Below are 22,096 nucleotides of genomic sequence, written 5' to 3' on the forward strand. Positions count from 1 at the left end.
CATTGGAAAATAATGAAATACTAGTTGACATTTACATGATGTCTTATGGTTCACACACTGCTTTACTTTGCTTCTATTATCTAATGGGATTTTTACTTCACCACCATTTTGAGATTTCAGAAGCAGAAAGGTACAATAGATAAAATACTAGATTTCTAACTTTTAGCTATATGACCCTAGGCAAATCACCTTTTTGAACCTCAGCTTTCTCATCTGTAAAGTGGGGAAAATAATATTGATAGTACTTACTCACATGGGACCATATATATATATATATATATATATATGTGTGTGTGTGTGTGTGTGTGTGTGTGTATGTATGTATATGTATGCATACGTATATATGTGTGTGTATAAACTTTGCTACCTTGAAAAAATTACATAAATTTTAGTTATTATTAGTGTGGCTATTTACTTCTTCATTTTGATTTCTAGGAAAAGAAACATAAAACTCACTTGAGAAGTTCCCTTGTTGAGAATTGAATCTCCCTTTTAAAAAGTTCTGTTTACTTTATAAACTGCTTACATTTTTCTTGCTTTTCCTTCTTTGACCCAGACAGAAGAAATGATCTTTCTGAAGGACTCTCAATAATCCCCTCACAAGGCAACAATGTCATTCTATAAATGGTAGGGTGGGGTGGAATGGAAGGGTGGAAGGGTAAAGAACATCGAAAATGACTATTTTTCCAAGCGTGACTACTCCCTCGATAAAACTGGCTCTGCTCCTGAGTTCTTGCCCTGGAGGTCAGCTCTAAAATGAATTGAATTGTGGCAGTAGACGTTTTTGGATGAATTCTTTGACAGTAGCTCTTTGGGTGGTCACCTTCCTGACTCTCAGGCAAGTTCTGAGAACCTACATCTATTCTAGGGCTTCCATTTTGTGCCCCCTCGAAGTTAAATAATTCTCTATCCCAAAACCACAAAGCTTGGTGGGGGGGGTCTATGAAGAAACCTAGCTTGCTTTCATGAACTTCTTGAGGGATTATTGTTGTGAGCTGATTAGGGGAAAAATCTTATAAAGTAGGAATGTTCTTCATTGTGTTATTGTCTTGACCTGACACTATGTTAGAAGCGTGTGGAAATTCAGGAAATTCTGGAAGTGTTTAAAAAAAGAGACCCTTTCCGTTTTACTAAAAGGCAGTGCGGTATAAAGAGTGGAGATCTGGCCTTGAAGCCAGGAAGTCCTGCCTCTATCACATACTAGTTCTATGAGCCTAGACAAGCCATTTCATCTCAGTTCCCCTACAGCACTCTCCTAAGATTGTAAATTCAGGAAAAATTTTGAGAATGGAAAGATAGAGAAAGAGAGAGAGAGAGAGAGAGAGAGAGAGAGAGAGAGAGAGAGAGAGAGAGAGAGAGAGAATTTCACACCTTGCAGTAGTTTATGCCACTGAAATCACAGGTTTAGTTCAGACCCTTATCTCTTGTCCTTTACTACTAACATGAATTTAGGTAATTCAATTTTACCTCTGTAGGTTTCTGTTAAAACCAGAGGGCTGGATGAACTTTGAGGTCCTTTGGTGAGTTAATTCTATGATCCTTTGTCTAATCCTTTAATCTAATCCTTTTGTCTAAGACTAATCTTTTGTCCAAAGTCTAGCAAGCAAGTAGAGGCCAAAACTCAAAACTTGTCAAGGTCAGATGTCTTTGTAACCTAGTCAAACTATTTTCCTTGTCACTCCCCTCCCCCTGGCTCCATATCAACTTGAACTTGCTTCTTCTTTTGAAGATAGCAGTTTTCAGTGAAATATTTTGATTAGCACTTTTCTCATGGAGTTTGATCCCAATGTCAGGATATAACATCAAGCCTTTTTAGACTAGATTTTTTATTATTTCCCCCAACCTTCCTAAAAGCATCCTCTAACTATTGCCCCGCTTCAGGGAGTCACTCAGTGGCCCCCTATTACCTTCAGAAGACGGTATAATGTCCTCTTTTGACTTTCAAAACCCTTCCTAACCTAGCCCCTTCCTATCCTACCAGTCATATCCCTACTTGGGTAATAGTTTCAGGTTCCTAAGTTCCTCATGAGAAGGGACTGTCTTTTGTCTCTTTTTGTATCCCTAATACTTAGCACAGTGCCTGGCACATAGAAGGCACTTAAAAAATATTTACTGAATTGAATTGAATCCTGAGATCTAAATACACACCAGTGTAGAGAGCCTGTGATTGAGGGGCCACCAAGTTGCCTAAGGAGGGGTAAACCTGACCAGACATGAAATGGAGTAGGTCAAAGTTCCAGTGAAGTTTAATAGTGAAATTAGGCCCCGGAGTTGCCTCTGAACTTCCAGCCTAAGCAAGTTGGGGAGACCCTGTTTTTAAAAAAGAGAACAAACAAGGACAAAAACCAAAAGCTTAGATCTGGCTTATGTTAAGTCTCCTTGAAGGAACAGAAAGGTACTCAACTCACAATGTAGATTATGTCTAGGATGCTCTTTATTTCATCCCAGCAAAAGAAATACTTAAAAATGCTCTTAAGTAAGCATTAACAATAACCCCTAACTCTTGTTATACTATCTGGGAGGATCACACTTAAAAAATCAAAGCAGATAGCAGGCAAGGGAACTGGTTAGTGCATGAGAACTTTGTATTTTCTAACTCTACTTGTTTTTAATGAAAGGTGGCATCTGTGTTTTGGGGTGTAGTGGTGTGGAAGAAGTTGGTGGGTAGTGATAATGTTGCAAAAAAATAAGGAAAAGAATATCAATGAAATAACAAAAATATACTTAGAGAAGAGAGTAAAAAGTAAATTTAGAAAAGGAGTTAGACAATTAGGGCAACTTGTTACTACCATGTTAGATGTCATATTCATAGGCAGAAAATCCCAAACTATATTTAATCAAAACGTACATATACAATTCTTATTTTTCTGTGGCTGAGTTGCACATTACATAGAGCACTGGGATGAAGTCAGGAAGACCTGAGTTCAAACATGTCCTCCAATACTTACTAGCTATGCAAACTTAGCCCCTGCCTGCCTCAGTTTCTTTATTTGTAAGGTGAGGACAATATTTGCACCTGCCCTTTAGGGCTATTGTGAGTATAAAATGAGATAATGTTTATAAAATACTTCGCAAACTTTAAGGAACCATATAAATGCTAGCTTTTATCTTTGTGAATATAATTATTTTAAATGTTTATTAAGTTTATAACACAAAATTAAATTTTTTTCTGTACTAAACCATCAGTTAAGTTTGAGATTAAAATAGTCATACAAAATATTTTAAAACATTCATAAAGAATTGAGGAGAAAATGGGAGAGAGAGCACAAAATATTCATCTTTTCCCTACTTTCCCCATATTCTTTTCTCATAATTTCAAGTTCAGCATTTCAGTGTTTGAAGTCTGCTCTAACTCCAGTGCATATGGATTATACTCTTCAAGATTTTTCTTGCAGATTTTAACAAATTTACAGGTCACAAAAACCTGGAAGGAATAATTAATGTTTCAAAAGACAGCAAAAACTGTTTAGTGTTTCTTTTTCTGTTGTGTCAGTTGTTTTACTAAGTTCTGAAGAGCAACTCTGGCCCTGAGGAGTAAGCAAGGGTGGTAGAGGATTCTCAATCTCTGGTGCTTCAGCTCCTTCTTTTAAAGTTGACAACATAACCTTATATGACTGTCTGGTTTCCACCCTAAGCTCTATCAACTTGTGAAACTGATCCTGCTCATCATAATAGCTGAAAATTCCCACCACATTGGCTGATACAACTTTATTTATGCTCTGCCCCAGAGCTTTTCTGTTGGGAGCAAACACAAATGGGACATTCTGTTCACAGGCATAATCAGTGATGGTACACATTGTCTCATCTGATCCACCTTTGGATTTGCTCTTTTCACAGTTTGGAGAAATGATAACACATATTAGTTTTTTGAGTATCAGATGTTTGAGTACTTCTCTGAATCTTATCACAAGCCTGGGTTTGATCTTTGCCTTTACAGGGTCTTTCTGATACATACTATCTTGAAAACTAACCAGTTGTTTTACAAGATCCATCACACAATCATCAACTTCTTTACTAAGCATTTGACTGCAGTAATCTCTAAATCTCCTACTATAGATATTTAATAAAGGAGAAACTGGCTGTGTAACAATGGGGCAAACTTCCACATTCTGTTGGATTTCATCTAGGGTTCTTCTGATGTGTTTTCCCACTTCAACAGCAGAATAGTCAGGGAGTGATTTTTCTGTTTCTTGTATTTGCTCAGAGTTTGGCTGGGCAATCTGTCCAAGTGATTTACTTTTAACATTATTTGCCAAATCTTGCTCAATCCTCTAAGTAAATGCCACAACTGAAAGTTCTTCTCTCTTCTCACTCTTTCAAAATAATCTTCAGGGATGTTGACTTTTTGGTCTTTGGGGCTTCTCTTTGCTTGCCATTCTTTATTCATGGAGAACTGGAATCCAGTGGGTTATGAGGAGACATCACTTGATTTCACTGATGATTTTTTTCACCAATGCTGCCAATTCTCTGCAAAGTACTGGTACTGCACCAACAGAAACTATAATAAGTTTGGAAGACTATTTTGAATTCTGTGAATTCTGCTTTTTTCAATGCATCTAGCTTTCCTACAATATCCCACTTCACTGGAATCTTAATCTTGTCAAACTTTTTGGGAATAATGCCTGGTTGCTATTGAGAGTGAAATTCTCATGACTATGGTCCATTTCTTCTGTCAGAAGTCAGTGTATGATTACAAGTTCTTCAGAATCCTCTGGTTGGTGTTTAGATAAACATCTTGAAGGGTCCAATTTATTTTTTCTTTCAGAAGTAACTGCCAGATAAGGAAACTTCAATATCTTCAATCCTTGGTGGCTACTTGGTGGCTACTGGATCATGAGAGTTTCATTTTAGGATTCCTTTTCTTTTTCTTGTTCTTTCTCAATTTTCCTGGTCAATTTCATACACATTGATGTTTTTTTTTCTTTTTAGAATTCCAAGCTATTCGATTTTCTTTGTTGTAAACATTGGTAGTTAGATCCTCAGGTAACGAGAATGATGCATTAACTTTCTTAGTGTTTACTGATGAATCACTTTTCTTTATGTTTGCCTGTGAAGTAACATTTTTAAGGGCTGATGCTTCAGTGGTTGTTGACCAAACAACGTAACCCATTGGTGGCCAAGAATCCCCCTCTTATAGAAGAAGGCAATTGGTATCATTCTCAGGCTCAGATGTACCTCTTTCAGCTTTCACAACTAATTCTTCCTTTGATAATGTAGGTTTCACGCCTTTTCTCATGAGGGATATATCACTAGCAGTGGAGCTCAAAGGTCCCCACTTGGGTTGCTTTTGTATTTCTGATTTGTCACTGTTCTCAGAGCCTTGCAGTTTAGGAAAATCCAACAGCTTCAGTTCAAATTCTGGTTTGGAAGAAGACCCATTTTTTTCAACTAGTTTTAGGTTTCCTTTCTGCACATTTATGATAAACCTCTGATTTAGAACCACCTTCAGTGTGGGTAGAAATTTGTTGGGAACCTTTAGCTGGTTTTATATCAGAGGATGAATTTCCTTCGGTCTCTTTACTGTTTAATTTTTACTCATCACATGTCATTCTTTTCTTAAACAGGCTTTTAATTTCTTGTGGGAAAGAACAAACTAGTTCATTTCTGGATTGAACTATTCACATATTACTATAACATTTAGTGTGATTATAATCCTACTGTGAGCCAAGTAGTGAACAAATACTTTGTGTAGACACAGATGAATGAGAAGAGGTGCAGTGGTGATCAACAGCAATATTAGGAGATAAATACTGAGATGAGAAAGGTGAAGATCCAAGAGCTACATCTTTGGTGTAAGTCTTCTGTCTTGTTTTCAGGTTCACCTCTCCCCTCCAAGGCCATGGCAGAGGAGGGGTAGGGGGAGGCCTCTGCGCCCTGCCCCAGGGAACCCACAGAGGAGCAAAGACATCTTCTCTCTTCCTTTCTCCTCCTCCACCTTCACTTCCCCTTTTCACATCGAGGTTACAAAATAAAATTTAAATAATTTGAATGATTCAATAAGTATAGGGTATAATAGGCACCAGTTCTGCTTGGCCAGGGGTCAGTGTGGAGTGTTCAAGATAAAAGGCAGACTGATGTTTTGGGTCTCAGTAGGGGATCTCAACAGCATTTTGTGCGAGATCAAGAACCACCTTCATCCCATCATCAAATGATAACTTTGTCAACTCTGCTGTCATCTCTCCTCTCCATATGTCCTTCAAAGGTGGAACATGTGGCATAAAGACACATCAAGAAGCCTAGGACATTCTGGAGAGGTTTTACTTCCTCAGTGTTGTGAATTTCATTGTGTCCTGAATTACAATCCTGACATTTTTCTTGGGTTCTTGGGAACTGTGTGCTGTTTGGGAGAATGATTTAAGCAGGCTCAGATGCTACTAAAACAATGTGGTAGACAATTTGTTTTCAGAGCCCTTCCACCCTCATTTCTATGTTTTCTTCCTCTTTCCGATTTCTCTCTACCTCGTCAAGCCCCTTTGCCTATGTGTGCTCCACGTCTCTGGTTGATCCCTACACAGGCATGCTTTTAATCAGTGTTGAAACATGCTATATGTACTCTGGTTTGCTGGTTAACAACTCATTGTTTTTGTGAATCTCAGACCATAACTCCCTTCCCAGGCCCCCACTCCCTTCCACATATTGTGTTCCTCATTAGATTGTAAACTCCTTGAGAGCAATGACCATACTGCCAGTGACTGGCATAATGTATCCTGGGTACTTGATAACAATTCAATAAATCCTTTTAAATAATTATTTTGTTAGGGTTTAGGGTTTAGGCTCTGCCCACCCAGGGATACCAAAAACTGTTTTGGTTTCATGATGTGTTATGGTGGAACCATCTCAAAGAATTCAGTCAGACCACCTCTAATCCAAGTATAGGCATTTATTAAGATTGGTGCCTCTCATGAAGCTGGTTACATTTCAAGAGGAACCAGTAATTTCAGAGAAAGCAAGATAGATTTTTATGGAGTAAAGATGCAATTACGTAATAGAAATTATAAATATTAAAATGGCAGGAGGGGTTTGTTAGGGGATTTGATAATAGGGGAGGGGTCCTAGCCATAGTAGAACTGTGCATGGGATTACCCACAGTGCATACAGAAGACTCATTGTGGGGTGGTATGTGTGTATGATAATGATGTTATAATAAACCTCTCTACTTCATAAGTTCACTCTAGGTCAGTTCTTTACTATTACTACACAGGTGTCTACTCAGGAAAATCCCTTCTATTGTTTTGGGCTTTGCATCCTGATTGGACATCCTGGTGGTGCTGCTTTCTGATTGACTGAGTATTGTGGTCCTTTCTAAGGCTAGATGGATGTGGTTGTGGTTGAGTGTATGGACATACCTGGTGTTTCTGTGAGAAATATGAGGAATAGGTCTGGGGGCTGTGGCTAACTAGAGGCAGTGGCTGGGATCCCATCCCATGACATGCCTGCTGTTCTGTGAGAAATATGAGTTCATGGACATACCTGTTCTAATGAACAGTGAGGCCTATATGAAGAAGTTAGAGATACTGAGTGTGGGGGTGAATGGCTAGGTAGGGGCTGTGGGCCTGCTGTTCAGTGGTGCCTATAAGGAAGTTAGAATATTGGGGCTGGGGGCAACTTTACTAGAATTCCATCAATTTCATCCTTCCATCTTATGGTCAGGGGTATATGGAGTGTTCAGGGAGGACTAGTACCTCTTTTTAGGGCTACTCATCCACCTTTTAGAGCCATGTGTGGCTCTGAGAAGCTAAAACACACCCAGTGGCCATACACTGGCAAAACTATCTTGGCAGACAGGTTTAACTAGGTTGAAAGTAACCAATGGGCCTCAAACCCATGGGTGAGTTAGGTGGGTGTCTTCCCCAAGCATGTGAAGACTTTTCCTATGGGAAAAGAGGACATGAACATTTTCTTTCAATGGGCCATGAAGGCAGTGGAAGCAGGCACTGGGGGTGCTAAGAGATTGGTCAGACATTGGAAGTGTCAAGGTCTTCCACTGCGTCCAGAATCATTGCCAATCATCTAGACTTTTGTCTTGCAACTGGGCTTTGAAGATTCTGGAAGAGAGAGGGAAGCCAATGAGTTCATGCAACTTTGCTTCACTTAGATCCAATTTACACAAGAGTTAAGACATCACCCCATGATTTCATCAGTCTTCTTTGAAACAAAGGACAAACAACATAATATATTTCAGTTCTAAATCTATGAAAATAATTATTCTAAACTTCATTTAAAGAGATAATACAACCAAAATAATGAATACAAGAGCCTTACTGTGCTTTGGTTAGAATCTACTGTCGTCAGTACAAGGTGCTTCTTTTAGGAAAGATCTTAACGAAATGATGAGGTAAAGGGAGACTGTTCCATAGGAGAATTGTGGGCATTTAGCTTGAAGAGCTAAAATATGTGTATGTATCTGTATGCGTGTGTGGGGGCAGGAGGGAGGGGAAACACCGATGGTTTCAAGTACTTGAAGAGGTATCATTTAGTACAACATTTAACTTGCTTTGCTTGGTCCCAGCTCACAGAAATAAAAGCAATCAAAGGAACTTTAAGAATGATACCAGTTCATTGTAAATTTGGTGCATTGTAATAATTAATTAGAACTGTTCAAAAGTGGATCATACTACTTCACAAGGCCTTCAGGTGAAGGCCAGAGGGCCAGTTGCAAGTATTTCATAGAACATACTCTTGGTTAAATTGGACTGATTACTTTTGAGTTTCTGGGCTATGACTGTCCTTTTCCAGTGGCACAGACAACATCTAATCCACTTATGAGTTAGGGATTCTACAACCCAAAAGTCAACTGGAACCTAATTACAAAAGACACTGTATGCTGGGGTTGGGAGAATATATTTTATCTTCTTGGCAACGGGGAGACTTTGAAAGCATAGATGTGCAGGTAAATGTTTAATGGCAGGCTCTTGACAAACAATGTATTCAAGATGCACTTTTAAATTTAATCTGCATCCTCAACATTTTCTCCATGAGTTTTTAAAGTTAGAGGTAAAAAGGGCAGAGATTTGCTTATGGTCACATTGCTAATTTGACAGAGGAGTCAAATTCAGATAGAAATGGGGGCCAATAGCCCGAACATGAGGATCCCTGTGCACAGCATATTAGAGCACCACACATCTTTATATATATATATATCTTTATATTTCTATTAATACATCAATGCATTCAAATCAGATAACTACATTTTAATCAAGTTCAGTCTACACTCTGGATTATTGTAGGCCTCATGGGCCCTAGTTACTAGTTTGTAACATTCGCTCATTTCTGAGGTATAAACGCTCACACTGAAAATTTAGCTATTGGTATAGCTCCAGCACTTTTATGAAAGTCTGAATGCTTTTGAGGAGGAGAGTAATATGAGGAGACCATTGAATTAGGAAGATCACTTTGGCAGCTTTGTGAAGGGTGTATCAGAGAGGGAAGAGATTGGAAACAGGGACGCCAATTAGGAGGCAAATTGCCTGGAAACTGTCCAGGCAAAAAGATTATGAAGGACTATATTACAGTGATGATTGTAAAAGTGAAAAGAAGCAACCAAATATGAGAGCTCTCAGTAGAATAGGTTGGATTTAACACTTGGTTGAAGATAGCACATTAGGGGCAGTGTTTCAGGCAAGCACTAGTGTCATCAGTATTGAGGGAGGGGGGCAAACAGACATTTACTGAACACCAACTATGTGCCAGGCAGTTTCAAGTGCTTCCCAAATATCTCATTTTAACCTCATAACAACTCTGTGAGGTAGGGGCTATTATTATCCCCATTTTAGAGTTGGGAAAACTGAGGCAGTCGGTGGCTAAGTAATTAGCTGTGAACTGTCTGTTTCTAGTTTTCTCCTGACACAGTGAGGGTATCAGTGGAACACTCTGACTGTACCCATTCCATCTCTTGCCCTCACTATTTGACCAACCCATCTCCTCTTCCAATAATATGGGGGGCTATCTCTGGGCTCACAGGCATAGGCCTGAATTAAGGGAGAACTTGGTCTTTAAAAATGAGTTAGGCTCCTTTTTAATGATAGTTACTGGCTCTTTGATTTTTTTTCAATCATTTTAGTTATGTCTGACTTTTCATGATGCCATTTGGGATTTTCTTGGCAAAGATACTGGAGTACTTTACATTTCCTTCTCTAGCTCATTTTGCAGATGAGAAAACAGGGCAAACAGGGGTCAATGACTTGTCCAAGGTCACAAAGCTACACGTGTGAGGCCAGATTTGAAATCAGGAAGATGAATTTTCCTGACTCTAGGCTGGGCACTCTATCCACTGTGCCACCTCACTGGGTCCTTATATCTCCGCTGAAAAGGTCCCTGGGAAAATTGCTTGAAGTGTAGGTTTGGTTCATGTTTAGCCACAAAAGAGATTAGAATGGATACTTAAAAATCAGATTGAGGATAACTATTCATTTCCTTCACAATAAAAGAGAAATAACACACAAAAAAGCCATAATCACACATTGGGTAAGACAAAAATGGAACAGCAACCTGTAACTTCTCTTGTACTCTCTTGAATGATGAGGTCAGAAGTCAGACTGCAGAGAGTTAATGGAAGAGTGAGAGAAAAGGGAGTGAGGACACCAATTGTAGATGGTCTTCTCAAGTAGTATAGCCACTAACAAGGAGAGATATAGGACAATAAATAGCGGGTATGAATATCTAGCTGGTTGATACCTAAAATACCAAAGCATGAAATATTTTGTATGACTTGAACAGACATTTCATTTCCACCTTGCTTCTACTGTGTGAACAACTCCAGCAAGGTCCAGTGGTTTTGGCAAGTCCGACCAGAGCTTGGGCTCATCATTTTACTCCTGATATTCTCCTTTAAGAAGGAAAGAGTTACATAAAATTCTTCCTGCTGACAAGCCCATGTTCTGCTATGTGTGAATAGCTGTCATACTTCCCAAGAGGAGAGGCACCTCTCTCCCACGGGAAATAATGTTTGAGACAGAACAAAAGGTGTCTCTCCCTTTAAAGTAAACTGAGTGTTCAGCTTTTCCTGACACCATGGTCGATCCTTTTATTTTTTTTTTTTGGGGGGGGGGGTTTCTCCTTCTCTCTGTTTCCATCATAGCAATCAAGGGATTTCTCCCAAAGAGTCCTGAAGAATTCAGCCTAATGTACGCTTTATTGGATATTCACTAGCCATTTCTATCATATAGTGGGGAGGAGGGATTCATGATTACTCTGATTACAGTAATCTTTTTAGATAATTTTTCATTCCTCTATTTCTTTTCCTCCTTACATTTTCGTCTTTAAATAATGGTGAGATTATTTTTGCTTAGATTACTCTTGATTTTGATATATCTTCCAACTTAGATGTTTTATGATTTCTTCACTATGATGTCAAAACATTAACATAACTACTTAAAAAAAACTTCTCTAGTAACCTAAATAATAGCTAGCTAGCATCCATATAATGTTTTAAGGTTTGCAAAACATGTTTTACTTTACATTTTCTGTTATCTGCTCATATTCTCACAACACCCCTATGAGGTTGTTATTGCGTCCATTTTATAGAAAAGGAAACTGATGCAGAGAGAAGTTAAGTGAATTATCCAGGGTCTCACCATAAGAGTCTGAGGCAGGCTTCAATCTCAAGACTTTCTGACTCCAAATGCAACGATCTAATCTTTATACTGCCTAGCTGATTTTTATCAACATTATTCTCATTTGCTAAAGTGGCCTCTACACTGTCTCTGTGACTGATAACCACATACCTAGGTAGGGAACATTTATTTCCAACTGAAACCATTCCAAATTCCAGTGTTGACCAACCAAAGTTAAATCCTTCTTTCTATATTTTGGTCCATTGGGAGAAATGCTGGATTTGGAGTCAGGGAACCCAGGTTCAAACTAAATCTTTGTTTCTCATTACTCATCTGAACTTCTCTTATCCAACCTTCTGACCGAAATCCATAAGAAATCGAAAGGAAGATTTTAGCATAATCATTTATATTCACAGTCCATTTAAGTATTGGTCTCTTTTTCTATGAGGATAAAGAAAAAAATCAATTTTCAAAAGTCATTTTAGGAGATGATATCATGTGATGGGCGTCATATGTAGACATAAAATTTCCATCCCATTAGATGAATGTCTGAGAACAAACAGCAAACCAGTGATTTCACTATGTTTTGGAGTTTGCCATCTGATACCCATATGTGAGCATTAGGAAAAACTTATTAAAATAGTGTAATGAATGGTAAAGAAAATAGGACAAATTCTGTGAAGATGAGTTAAAATGAATTGTATTCTTTGAAGGAAATGAAACTCTGAAGTCAATTTAAAACACAAACAAACAACACCAAATGCCCCAAAACAAGTATGTAAGAGACTCTTATTTTTGCTTCCATCTGATTTCTTATGGATTTAGGTCAGAAGGGTGGTTGCATGCCCTGATATTACATGGATATCCCAATAATGAGATAAGTAAATAATAATTAAGTAATAAATCTCCTCTGTCCTAGTGACAGTGTAGACTTACTGTGTTATTTCATATTATCTCATTTTTTTCTTCTACCAGAAAACTAGACCTTGCCCTACTGCTTCTAGTTGTTTTCAAGGAAAATTCACTCAACAAACATTTATTGATCTACGTGTGTGTGTGTGTGTGTGTGTGTGTGTGTGTGTTCATCATTTGTTGCTGAAGGAGACCATGCCATCAGAGATATGATGACATGACTTGCAGTTGACTTTGTTTTGAGTGAGGGAGGGCTGTGCAGGTCACCAGGCTCACTTCTCCTCCGGAGTCATCTGAATCCAGTGAACAAGATATTCATCAGGATGGGAGATGACCTAGCATGAGGCAGTTGGGGTTAAGTGACTTGCCCAAAGTCACACAGTTAGCCAGTGTCAAGTGTTTGAGGTGAGATATGAACTCAGGTCCTCTTGACTTCTGCACTGGTGCTTTATCCACTGCACCACCTAGCCTCTCTCTATCGATCTACTATGTGCAAGGTGAGTGATACAATGAAATAGTGGTTAGAAGGCAGGTTTTGGATTTAATAAGACTTGGGTTCAAGTCTCAACTCTGAGACAGGCAAGCTGTGTGGCCATGGACAAATCAGATCCATTTACCTCTAAGTGCTTTAGATAATGTTCTTCCACAGGGGCTCTTAACCTGGGATCTATGAATTTATCTTTTTAATTACAGATTTTTAGTACAATTGCTTTAGGTATATCTCAGTATAGTTGACTTCCTTTGTTGGCTTCTGAGAAGGGGTAATTCACCAGATTGCCAAAGGAGTCTACATAAGCTATCTGAAGAAGCTGATGTAGTTTTCTTACCTAGGATAGCTTATCCTGATGAAATTGCAGGTGCTAGGGGGTCTGTAAGATACAAAGATGAGCACATCAGAACTCCCTGCTTAAAATCTAGCCAAGAAGGTGGTATCTAGATTAATAGCTAATGTAAAATAATAGTCATCATCAGTTAGACTTCACATTTCTATGGTTTCAAAAAGCACTTTCTCTTTATTAAGTTGCTATAAGGTTTCCCCAAACATTTTCCATTAATTACATGAGAAAGACATAAAGAAAATATTAGAAGAAATTCAAACAAGATAATATTGTATCTGGCTTGGGATGGGGGTAGATAAGTTTAGGAAGTAGATCACAAATTTAAAGGGGAGGCATAAAACACTAGGGACTAGATGTTTTAACTATTCAGATATTTGCTTGAAAGTCTTGCTGTACTAAAACAAACAAACAACAATAAAAAACAAAAGATTAGTGGGTAAGAAATTCTTAATTTGCCTTGAGGATAGTTTCATCATGGAGTCAGTTAGGGTATCTATTTTTCTTTGTTTAATTCTGACTAATGGGGACGGGGAAAGAAGTGAAAGATGTAACCATTTATATAGCACCTACTATGTGGTAGGCATTGTGCTAAGAGCTTTTATAAATATTTTTTCATTTGATCCTCACAACAATCCTATAAAAAGGTGCTGTTATTATCCCTGTTTTACATTTGAGGAAACTGAAACAGAAATTAAGTGACTTGCCTAGGGTCACACAACTAGTAAGTATCTAAGGCTAGACTTGAATTCAGGTCTTCTTGACTCCAGACCCAGCCCTCTATGTAATGACCTCTATGTATGACCTAATTGCCAAAGTATAATTGATAGAAACTTAAAATATATGGTAGATGACAAAGGTATAGCCAGGTGTAGTGTGACATTTCCCATAGAAAAAAGTGAATTTCAAAGAGTTGAGAGAGAGGGTAGATAAGGTCCCATGGCCCAGGATGGTACAGATGAAGTCAATTCAAGGTGAATTGGAACATCTAGAAAATGAAACTTTCTTGATACTAACATCATTCTGTTGAGGAATCAAAGAGGAAGATGTATAAAGAGACTGGAATGACTACCTAGGGAATTCAATCACTAACTTAAACATATATAGAAGATTGACACAAAGGTTGATAACCAAGAATAAATACATAGAGTAATCAAGCAATAAACATTTATTAGGCTGGCACTATGCTGATCTATGGAACAAGGTCTTGTTAAAAACATCAAGAATGCTAAAACCTGAGTGATAAAGATGATAAAAAGAGATTCTTTAAAATTGGCATTGGTGGCAAAAGAAAAGCAAAAGAATGGCTAGGGTTATTAATTGCGATTGATCAGTTGGTGGTATCCAAGAAGAATGTCAACTCTTGGAGGGCAAGGATTGTTTTGCTCTTTGTCTTTGTATCTGCTTTACCTAGCACGGGGCTCTGGGCATACACATATATGTATATATGTGAATAGGCACACAACTGGGGAGAATTCCTGGATCTGCTCTCATTTTATTGGTACAGGTAACTCCTGGGTGAAGAATTACTTTAAGTAGCCAGTATGTGTCAGAGGCAAGATTTGAATTTAGGTCTTCCTGACTCCTATACCAATTCTACACTTATTTAATCACACTATGAGTATGTTTATATGTGTATGTATGTATGTATGTGTACGTATACACAGATATATATATATATGCATCTGTATATACATACTATACAAATAAAAAAGTACATTATGTATGTTATACATGTGTCTTTTTCTATATCGATTTCTATTTGTGGTTTTGGTCTGGACTTAATATTTCAATTGTGTATGCTGCATTTCATCTTAGAGAGTTGCCTGGGGGCACTGATAGATTAAATAACTTGCCCAAGGTCACATAGCCAGTATATATTCAGAGCCTGCTTTGCCCTTAGGAGATATTTAATAAATATATAATGAATTAAATTGAATGATGAAGACAACAGATTGATGAAGGCCTAGCTGTTCAACACATATTTTACTTCACTGTTTCTACCAAGAAAAATGATCTTTGGACTAGAAAATTTAGATCTCAGAAGGCTAATAGGGAATTGAAACTCAGTATAAGCATGGGACTAGCAACAGAATCCAAGCTGCCCTTAATTACTTCAAACTATCTGACCTGGAGAAACTACATCCTGAGGTACTGAAAGTTGCCCGATTGTGACTGTTGCTCTATTGTCAATGTTTTTGAAAAAAAAAAAAATCTAGGAAGAGCTTGCCTTCCCTACTTTCTCTAATTCACGCCGAAATAATCTCCCTAAGGCTTGGGCCCCATCACTAATATGTGTCTGCATTCTTTGCTGCTTTGGACTCTGTGACCAGTCCCTCCTTTCACTCTTTTCCATTAGTTTCTGTATTGCTACTCTTTCTTCTTTGCTGACCTGACTCTTCAGTCTCCATTGGTGGTTCATGAACTAACTCTTGGTTCCCAAGAATGGTTGTCCCCTAGAGCCATTTCCAGAGTCTCCTTGTTCCTCCTCTACAGCTTCTCTCATGGTGATCTCATCAGCTCCCTCTGAGTTCAAGTCATTTGGACACAGATGACTCCAAAAATCTACATTTGCATGTAAAGACCTCAGTAGCTTTTCTATCTTGCCAGAAGCCATCTTATCAAAGTAACTGTTGAAAATGTCTTTTACTGGTAGAAGGAATTTGACTTTCAACTAGCTGCCAATTCCCCATAAATCCACTGTAAATCAACACCAGTCCTCAGTCTTGACTTGAACACCAGGTCTAGGCTCCTCATTCTCTTCCCTTTTTCTTGCTTGAACCAAATAAGAACTGTATAAAAACCCAGTTTTTAAAAACAGCTTTAAATTTCCCCAGGATCCCAGTGAACCCAATCTATTTCCATTCTCCTTGACTGCCCCTTCCCCTTGTGAATATTTCCTTTTAATAAAGCTTGCTTGTCTTATTTTCTCTTTCCTAGTGTCTTGACTATGTTTTGTCTTATAGTGCTACACCTTCTGCCTGTGCCAGTTTTCTTTTTAAGAAGGGTCAAACCCATTGTCCAGGCCTGGGACTACCTTGGCAACTACCCTTACTTTCTGAATCATGACTTAGGAAATGTAGTACAATGTTTGGACCTGGAACGCTCTTCCCCGAAGTACAACTTCCTTCCTTGATGCCAACACTAGGGGCCTACCCCAAACCATGTACCACTTAGACTCACTCCCTTGACAACGTAAGTGGTAAGTAAGGAACATTTCCTGTGCCTTGGAACGTCAAACCTTACTCAAATGATATTAAGATAGTGTGGCACTAATTTCTCTCCTGAACACTAGCCCTGCAGTATCAACCTTCTATTGGACATAGAAATTTGCATGTCTTACTGACATTTTAAACTCATTCTATGAAAATCAGAAATCATTAGAACCACCCCTAAACCTTTCCTGTCTTCCACCTTCCCTAGAACTTTCCTAGTTCTGCTGAGGACACACAGAACCCTTGCCAGAACTGACTCTGTACAAGTCCATAAAAAATCTCGTATGTACAAAGGCAGAAAAGCAGAGATATTTAACACATTCTGTTCAGAACATAGAATAATAAAAACTGTAACAAATAAGTGAATATGAGCAAAAGAACAGACTGAAACAAAAACTACATAATGTTATCCTAAATAATAAGTAGATAATTTTCACAAACCACTTATCTCCATCCCTGCTTATAGACCATAGACCAGTTTTCAAAGACAATTATCAGTCACAATAAATAATTGTATTAATGAAAAGGATTAAAAGGAGATAAGAAATTAAACTATATGGGATGTGGATTGTCTTTATGTCTATAAACATTTATATTAACAAAAGAAAAAAAGCTTTATGAATTTAGCATGCAAGTATAAATATGTAAATGAAGTCAACTTTAAAGAGCAACCAGGCCTGTACCAAATACAATGGTAGAGTTCATATAAATAGCTTTCGTGTTATTTAATAATAAGATCATGTTTGTGTAATTGAATGGTCTCCATCATTTGTTGATTTTGTTTTTTGTTTGTACTGTCCTTCTTTTGCGCTTGTTACTATATTTAAATACTTACATGTGACGATGGAATTTTTAAACACTCATCAATAAGTCTGAAGTCAGGAAGAAAAGATTTGGGGGTGGAGTATATGATAGCTGACTTCAAATATTTAAAAGGGTCTGTCACATGACCCCAGAGGAGAGAATTAGAAACAATTGTGTGAAAGTGACAAAGAAGCAGACTGAGTTTGGATGCAGGGATAATCTTGCTAATGGAGCAGTGGGAAAATAAAGTGGAAAAGTCTGTTTGAATAGTTAGTGTGTTCTCCATTATTGATGTCTTTAAAGCATAGACTGGATGATCACCTGTAGGCCATGTGCAAATGGATTCTGCATAAGGTTCAGATTGGGACCCATGGCCTCTGAGGTCTTTCCCAGTTCTGGGATTTTGTGATTTTTATGACTACACTATGGTGAGAGTTGCTGCTGTTGCATAGCTTTCATGGCAATAAAAGACCTGGATTACAGCAAAAAAAAAAAAATGTTCGCTCAGTGGAGCACAAGGTGGAAAGCTGCCAAAGACCTAGCAGAACCATTGCAAAAGCAATTCTTAAACTCTGGAAAGGTAGAGCATGTGGGGCTGTGCCAGGATGAGAGCACAAGGAAATCACACAAAGGAAACGACTTGAGTCCCACCCATTAAAAAGAAACAAAACCAAACAGTATGTGAAGATCACACCCACTGAGAGTGCATGAAACGTGATGAGCACATGCTCAAGTAAAGGGTCTGGGCTGTGGATCCCAATACAGCAAATGTTAACAGATGAATCACCATGGATGCACCAGCAACAAGAAACCACAAGAGCTAGGAATGAGAAAGTTAGAGGAAATACACATTTGCGAAGAGGAAGCTGGTGATGGGCTTTCCCTAGCAACTGGAAACTGGGATTTTCAGTTAAAGTCTCTACTATTTCTAAACAAAGGATCTTCCATAGTTGTGTTTTCCAGGAAGTGGACTGGCAAAGAATTTGGATTAATCTTTAATTTGCCTCTATACCAATGCTTTCTCTATGCCACAGATCCTTATTTTTCAGATCAGAAACTAGCTGTGTGACCCTGGACAATTCACTTCATTCCTGCTTGACTAAATTACCTCCACTGTAAATTTAGGATAATAATAGCACCCACCAGGGTCATTGTGAGATTCAAATCAGGTATTTGTATAAAACATTTGGCATGGTGCCTGGCACACATAGGTACCCTAACCTTGATCTTGCCATAACCTATAAATATGCTAATTACACATTCATGAACTCTGAAATTCTTTAATCTGATCATAATTTGTTGTCATTCCACTTCTCCACCTCCCTTGTTTTCCTGTTTTCTTCATGCTTACTGTGACCTCAAATCTCTCCATCCTTTAGTAGTCTTCTAGGATATTACCCTTTCACTGGCTACATTCTCCTTTCCCTATTTCAATCCCTTAGTGTATCAGTTCAATTATAAATGGTCTTCTGGAGAGACACATGCCCTCTTACTCTATTAAACGTGATGATCTGCCAAGTCTCAGGCTTAGATTATTCCTGCCTTCCATAGCCTTCAATCCTACTCACTCATTGTTGAACGAAGCTGGAAAAAAATCATTAAACTATGTTGACTTGGGCCACTTCAAATTTACGTTACATAATCTAAGCGGACCCTCACTGTGGCAAAACTACCACCCCCCAAATCTGTTCACTATTTCATTTACCACACTGATTTTTCCAAACCTTTTCATCCCTTATCAAATCTCCCATGGAGCCCGGATTCTCCCATCCCTGTCACCTGAAGACTTTGCCTCATATTTTACTGACAAAATTAAATGCATTTGTTGAGAGGTTCTTCTCCTCTGTTCTTCATCTCATATCATTCAGATTCTTTCCTTTAACAGAACAAACACAACCTGTGAGTAGACCGAGTACCTGAATGGGGACCCAGCCAGTTGGGTAACTCAGCTTGTCTTCTACCTCTCCTTCTCCTCTCCAAAGGAAGGTAAATTTTGAGGTCCAGAAGCTGTCCACTTAAAACTTAGGGTTTAGTGACTAGATTTCTTTTCTTCTTTCTCTCTCCCTCTCTCTCTTTTTCACAAAACCTTAAACCCAGTTCATTCTTAAGCTCATAGATTAGACCACAATAGCTCCCTGCCCAGGCTCCACTTAATGATTGTATTTTGGGTCCTCCTGGCTTAAAGTGATTGTCAATGGTAACTGTTTCTCTTAGGAACAGCAGCCCAGAGGATCTTCCCCTTGTAGCTTGATTTATTTTTATTTTTTTCTAATTAAAGGGACCATTCTTTGACTTACTTCTTAAAGAGGTCTATTCACTGAATGAGTGTTACTTCACTCTGAGTACCTGAAAAGGCCTTAACATAAAAGGACCAGGGTCTCCCATTGCATCGTGGACCATTTACAGTCATCCTGATGGATAACTGGTCACTGGACTCAGATGGCTCTGGAGGAGAAAGTGGGGCTGGTGACCTTGCACAGCCCTCCCTCACTCAAATCAAAGTCAACTGAAAGTCATGTCATCTTTTCCTTGATGTCATAATCCTCATTGAAAATGAAGGACAAACGCAACCAACATGAGGAGATGGCCCTTCCACTTGCCAACTCAAACCCCTTTATATGTACAAATGATCCCTTCTGTCACATCTTTTCTGGAATATTTTTACCTCTATAATCCCTACTTTCTCATTAATCTTCAATCTCTTCCTATCAATTGGCTGCTTCCCTACTACCTCCAAACATACCTATTTCTCTTCATTCCTCAAAAATTCTTCACTTGATCCATTCATCCCCATTAGATATCATCCTATATCTTTCCTACCTTTCATGGCTAAGCATTTTGAGGATTCCACCTACAACAGATGATTCTCCTTCCTTTCCTCTTGCTCTCTTCTTAACTCTTTAGTCTGGATCTTGGCCTCATCATTCAATCTAAACTACTTTCTTCAAAGTCACCAGTGAGCTCCTAATTACTAAGTTGAATGAGTTTTCTCAGTCCTCCTTCTTCTTGACCTCTTTGCAGCCTTTGAGACTTTGCATCATCCTCTTCTCCTTGTTCCTCTCCTCTTTGTAGGATTCTGTAGCAGTGTTCTCTCAGTTCCCCTTTTACCCAGCTGTCCTCTCCTCTGTCACCTTTGCTACAACTTCATGCTTGTTACGCTCACTAACTGTGAGTGTTCCTCACTGTCTTGTCCTAGCTTGCTTCTACTCTTGGTATTTTCCTGGGTAAACATATTAACCTCTATGGATTTAATTTCACCTTTAGGCTGATAATTCTTATACTCATCTAGCCCTAGCCTCTTTCATAACTTCCAAACATGTGTTTTCAACTTCCTTTTAGATGTTTAAAACAGAGTCTCTCAGAAATCTTAAACTAAACATATCTAACATAACGCTTTATCTTATCCTCAAAATTTTCTCCTTTCTCACCTACCCATTACTTTTGAGGGTGCTGAAATTTTCCCAGTTAACCAGGCTTGAAAACTTAGATGTTATCCTACACTTATCCCATTCTTTCACCACAATAGACAGTCAGAAAGTTGCCATCTTGTCTTTTCTGTCTTAATAATACCTCTCATATTTTCCCCATTCTCTCCTCTAACACTGCTACTACCCTAGTTCTGGCCCTCATTATCACACAACTGAATTGCTACAATGAGCTACTGCTTGGTCTTCTTGCCTTAAGCCTCTCCCTACCCTAATCTATCATCCACTCAACTGTCAAACTGATCTACTTAAATCATAGAGTTCCCCATGCTACCCTCCCTGACTCCTCCACCTGCAATGATTCAGTCAGTTCCACTGGAGTGGCCTGCCATTTACTTCTCCAGTTCATTTTACAGATGGAGAAACTGAGGCAAACAGAGTTAATTGACTTGCCCAAGGTCACACATTTAGTAAGTGTCTGAGGTCAGATTTGAGTCTTCCTGACTCTAGGCCTGGTGCTATATCCACTATGCCACCTAACTGCTCCCAATCAATTGCACTGTTCCCCTATTAGTTCCAGAATCAAATATAAAATCCTTTGGTTTTTAAAGTTCTTCATAACTTGTTTTCTTCCTGGCTTTTCAGTCTTGTTATATTTTAGTCCCCTCCATATACTCTGTGATCCAGTGATGCTAGCCTCTGCTCCGCACCTAAGATGCTCTAACTCCTGACTCTGGGCATTTTCACTGGTTTTTCTTCATCTTTGGAACTCTCTCTGTCCTCATCTCTGCGTCCCTACCTTTCTTCAATCTTAACTAAAATTATACCTTCTACATGAAACTTTTCTCATGCCTGCTTAACTTCAGTGTCTTTCCTCTAAGATACTGCCAAGTTATCTTATATAAAGATTGATTTTAATAATTGTTTTCATGTTTTCTCGCTTAATAAATTGTCAGGGACTACCTTTCCTTGTCTATATATATATTTGTATCCCCAAAACAGTGATTGATTCACTGACAAAATGTCTGACAAAGGTGTTATTAATTTATACTTAAGGTAATACAGAGCAACTTTGTATTGTTGAGGAAGAGAATGATAAAGTTAGACATGTACTTCTAAGCAAAATTATTTTGATATCCATATGTAGAAGCGGTTAGACATAGGAAAGACTGGAAGCAGTATGGTCAAATTGGAAGCTAGTACAGGTGAAGGGTGATGAGGATATGAACTAAGATAGTGGGCACATCAGTCAAGAAAAGGATGTGGATGAAAGAAATGTCCTGGGGGTAGATCCAGTAGGATATTGAAGCAAGGTATAGCTCTGCAGGTCTAGTTAGATTTGTTATATTTGT

At 38.5% G+C, this 22,096-nt stretch overlaps 1 protein-coding gene across 1 annotated transcript; it reads right to left on the minus strand.

Moving 5' to 3' along the window:
* Positions 1-3,307: 3,307 nt before the first annotated feature.
* LOC140502321 (selenocysteine insertion sequence-binding protein 2-like) lies at positions 3,308-15,722 on the minus strand. The gene is made up of 5 exons (XM_072606567.1): positions 15,540-15,722; positions 11,906-11,993; positions 5,176-5,358; positions 3,470-4,150; positions 3,308-3,408 (listed from the first exon to the last, which is right to left on the minus strand). Exons 1-5 carry the CDS (start codon positions 15,720-15,722, stop codon positions 3,308-3,310), a joined length of 1,236 nt encoding a protein of 411 aa, XP_072462668.1.
* Positions 15,723-22,096: the final 6,374 nt, after the last annotated feature.

This window comes from Notamacropus eugenii, chromosome 4 (genome assembly GCF_028372415.1).
Source record: "Notamacropus eugenii isolate mMacEug1 chromosome 4, mMacEug1.pri_v2, whole genome shotgun sequence".
Taxonomy (NCBI): domain Eukaryota; kingdom Metazoa; phylum Chordata; class Mammalia; order Diprotodontia; family Macropodidae; genus Notamacropus; species Notamacropus eugenii.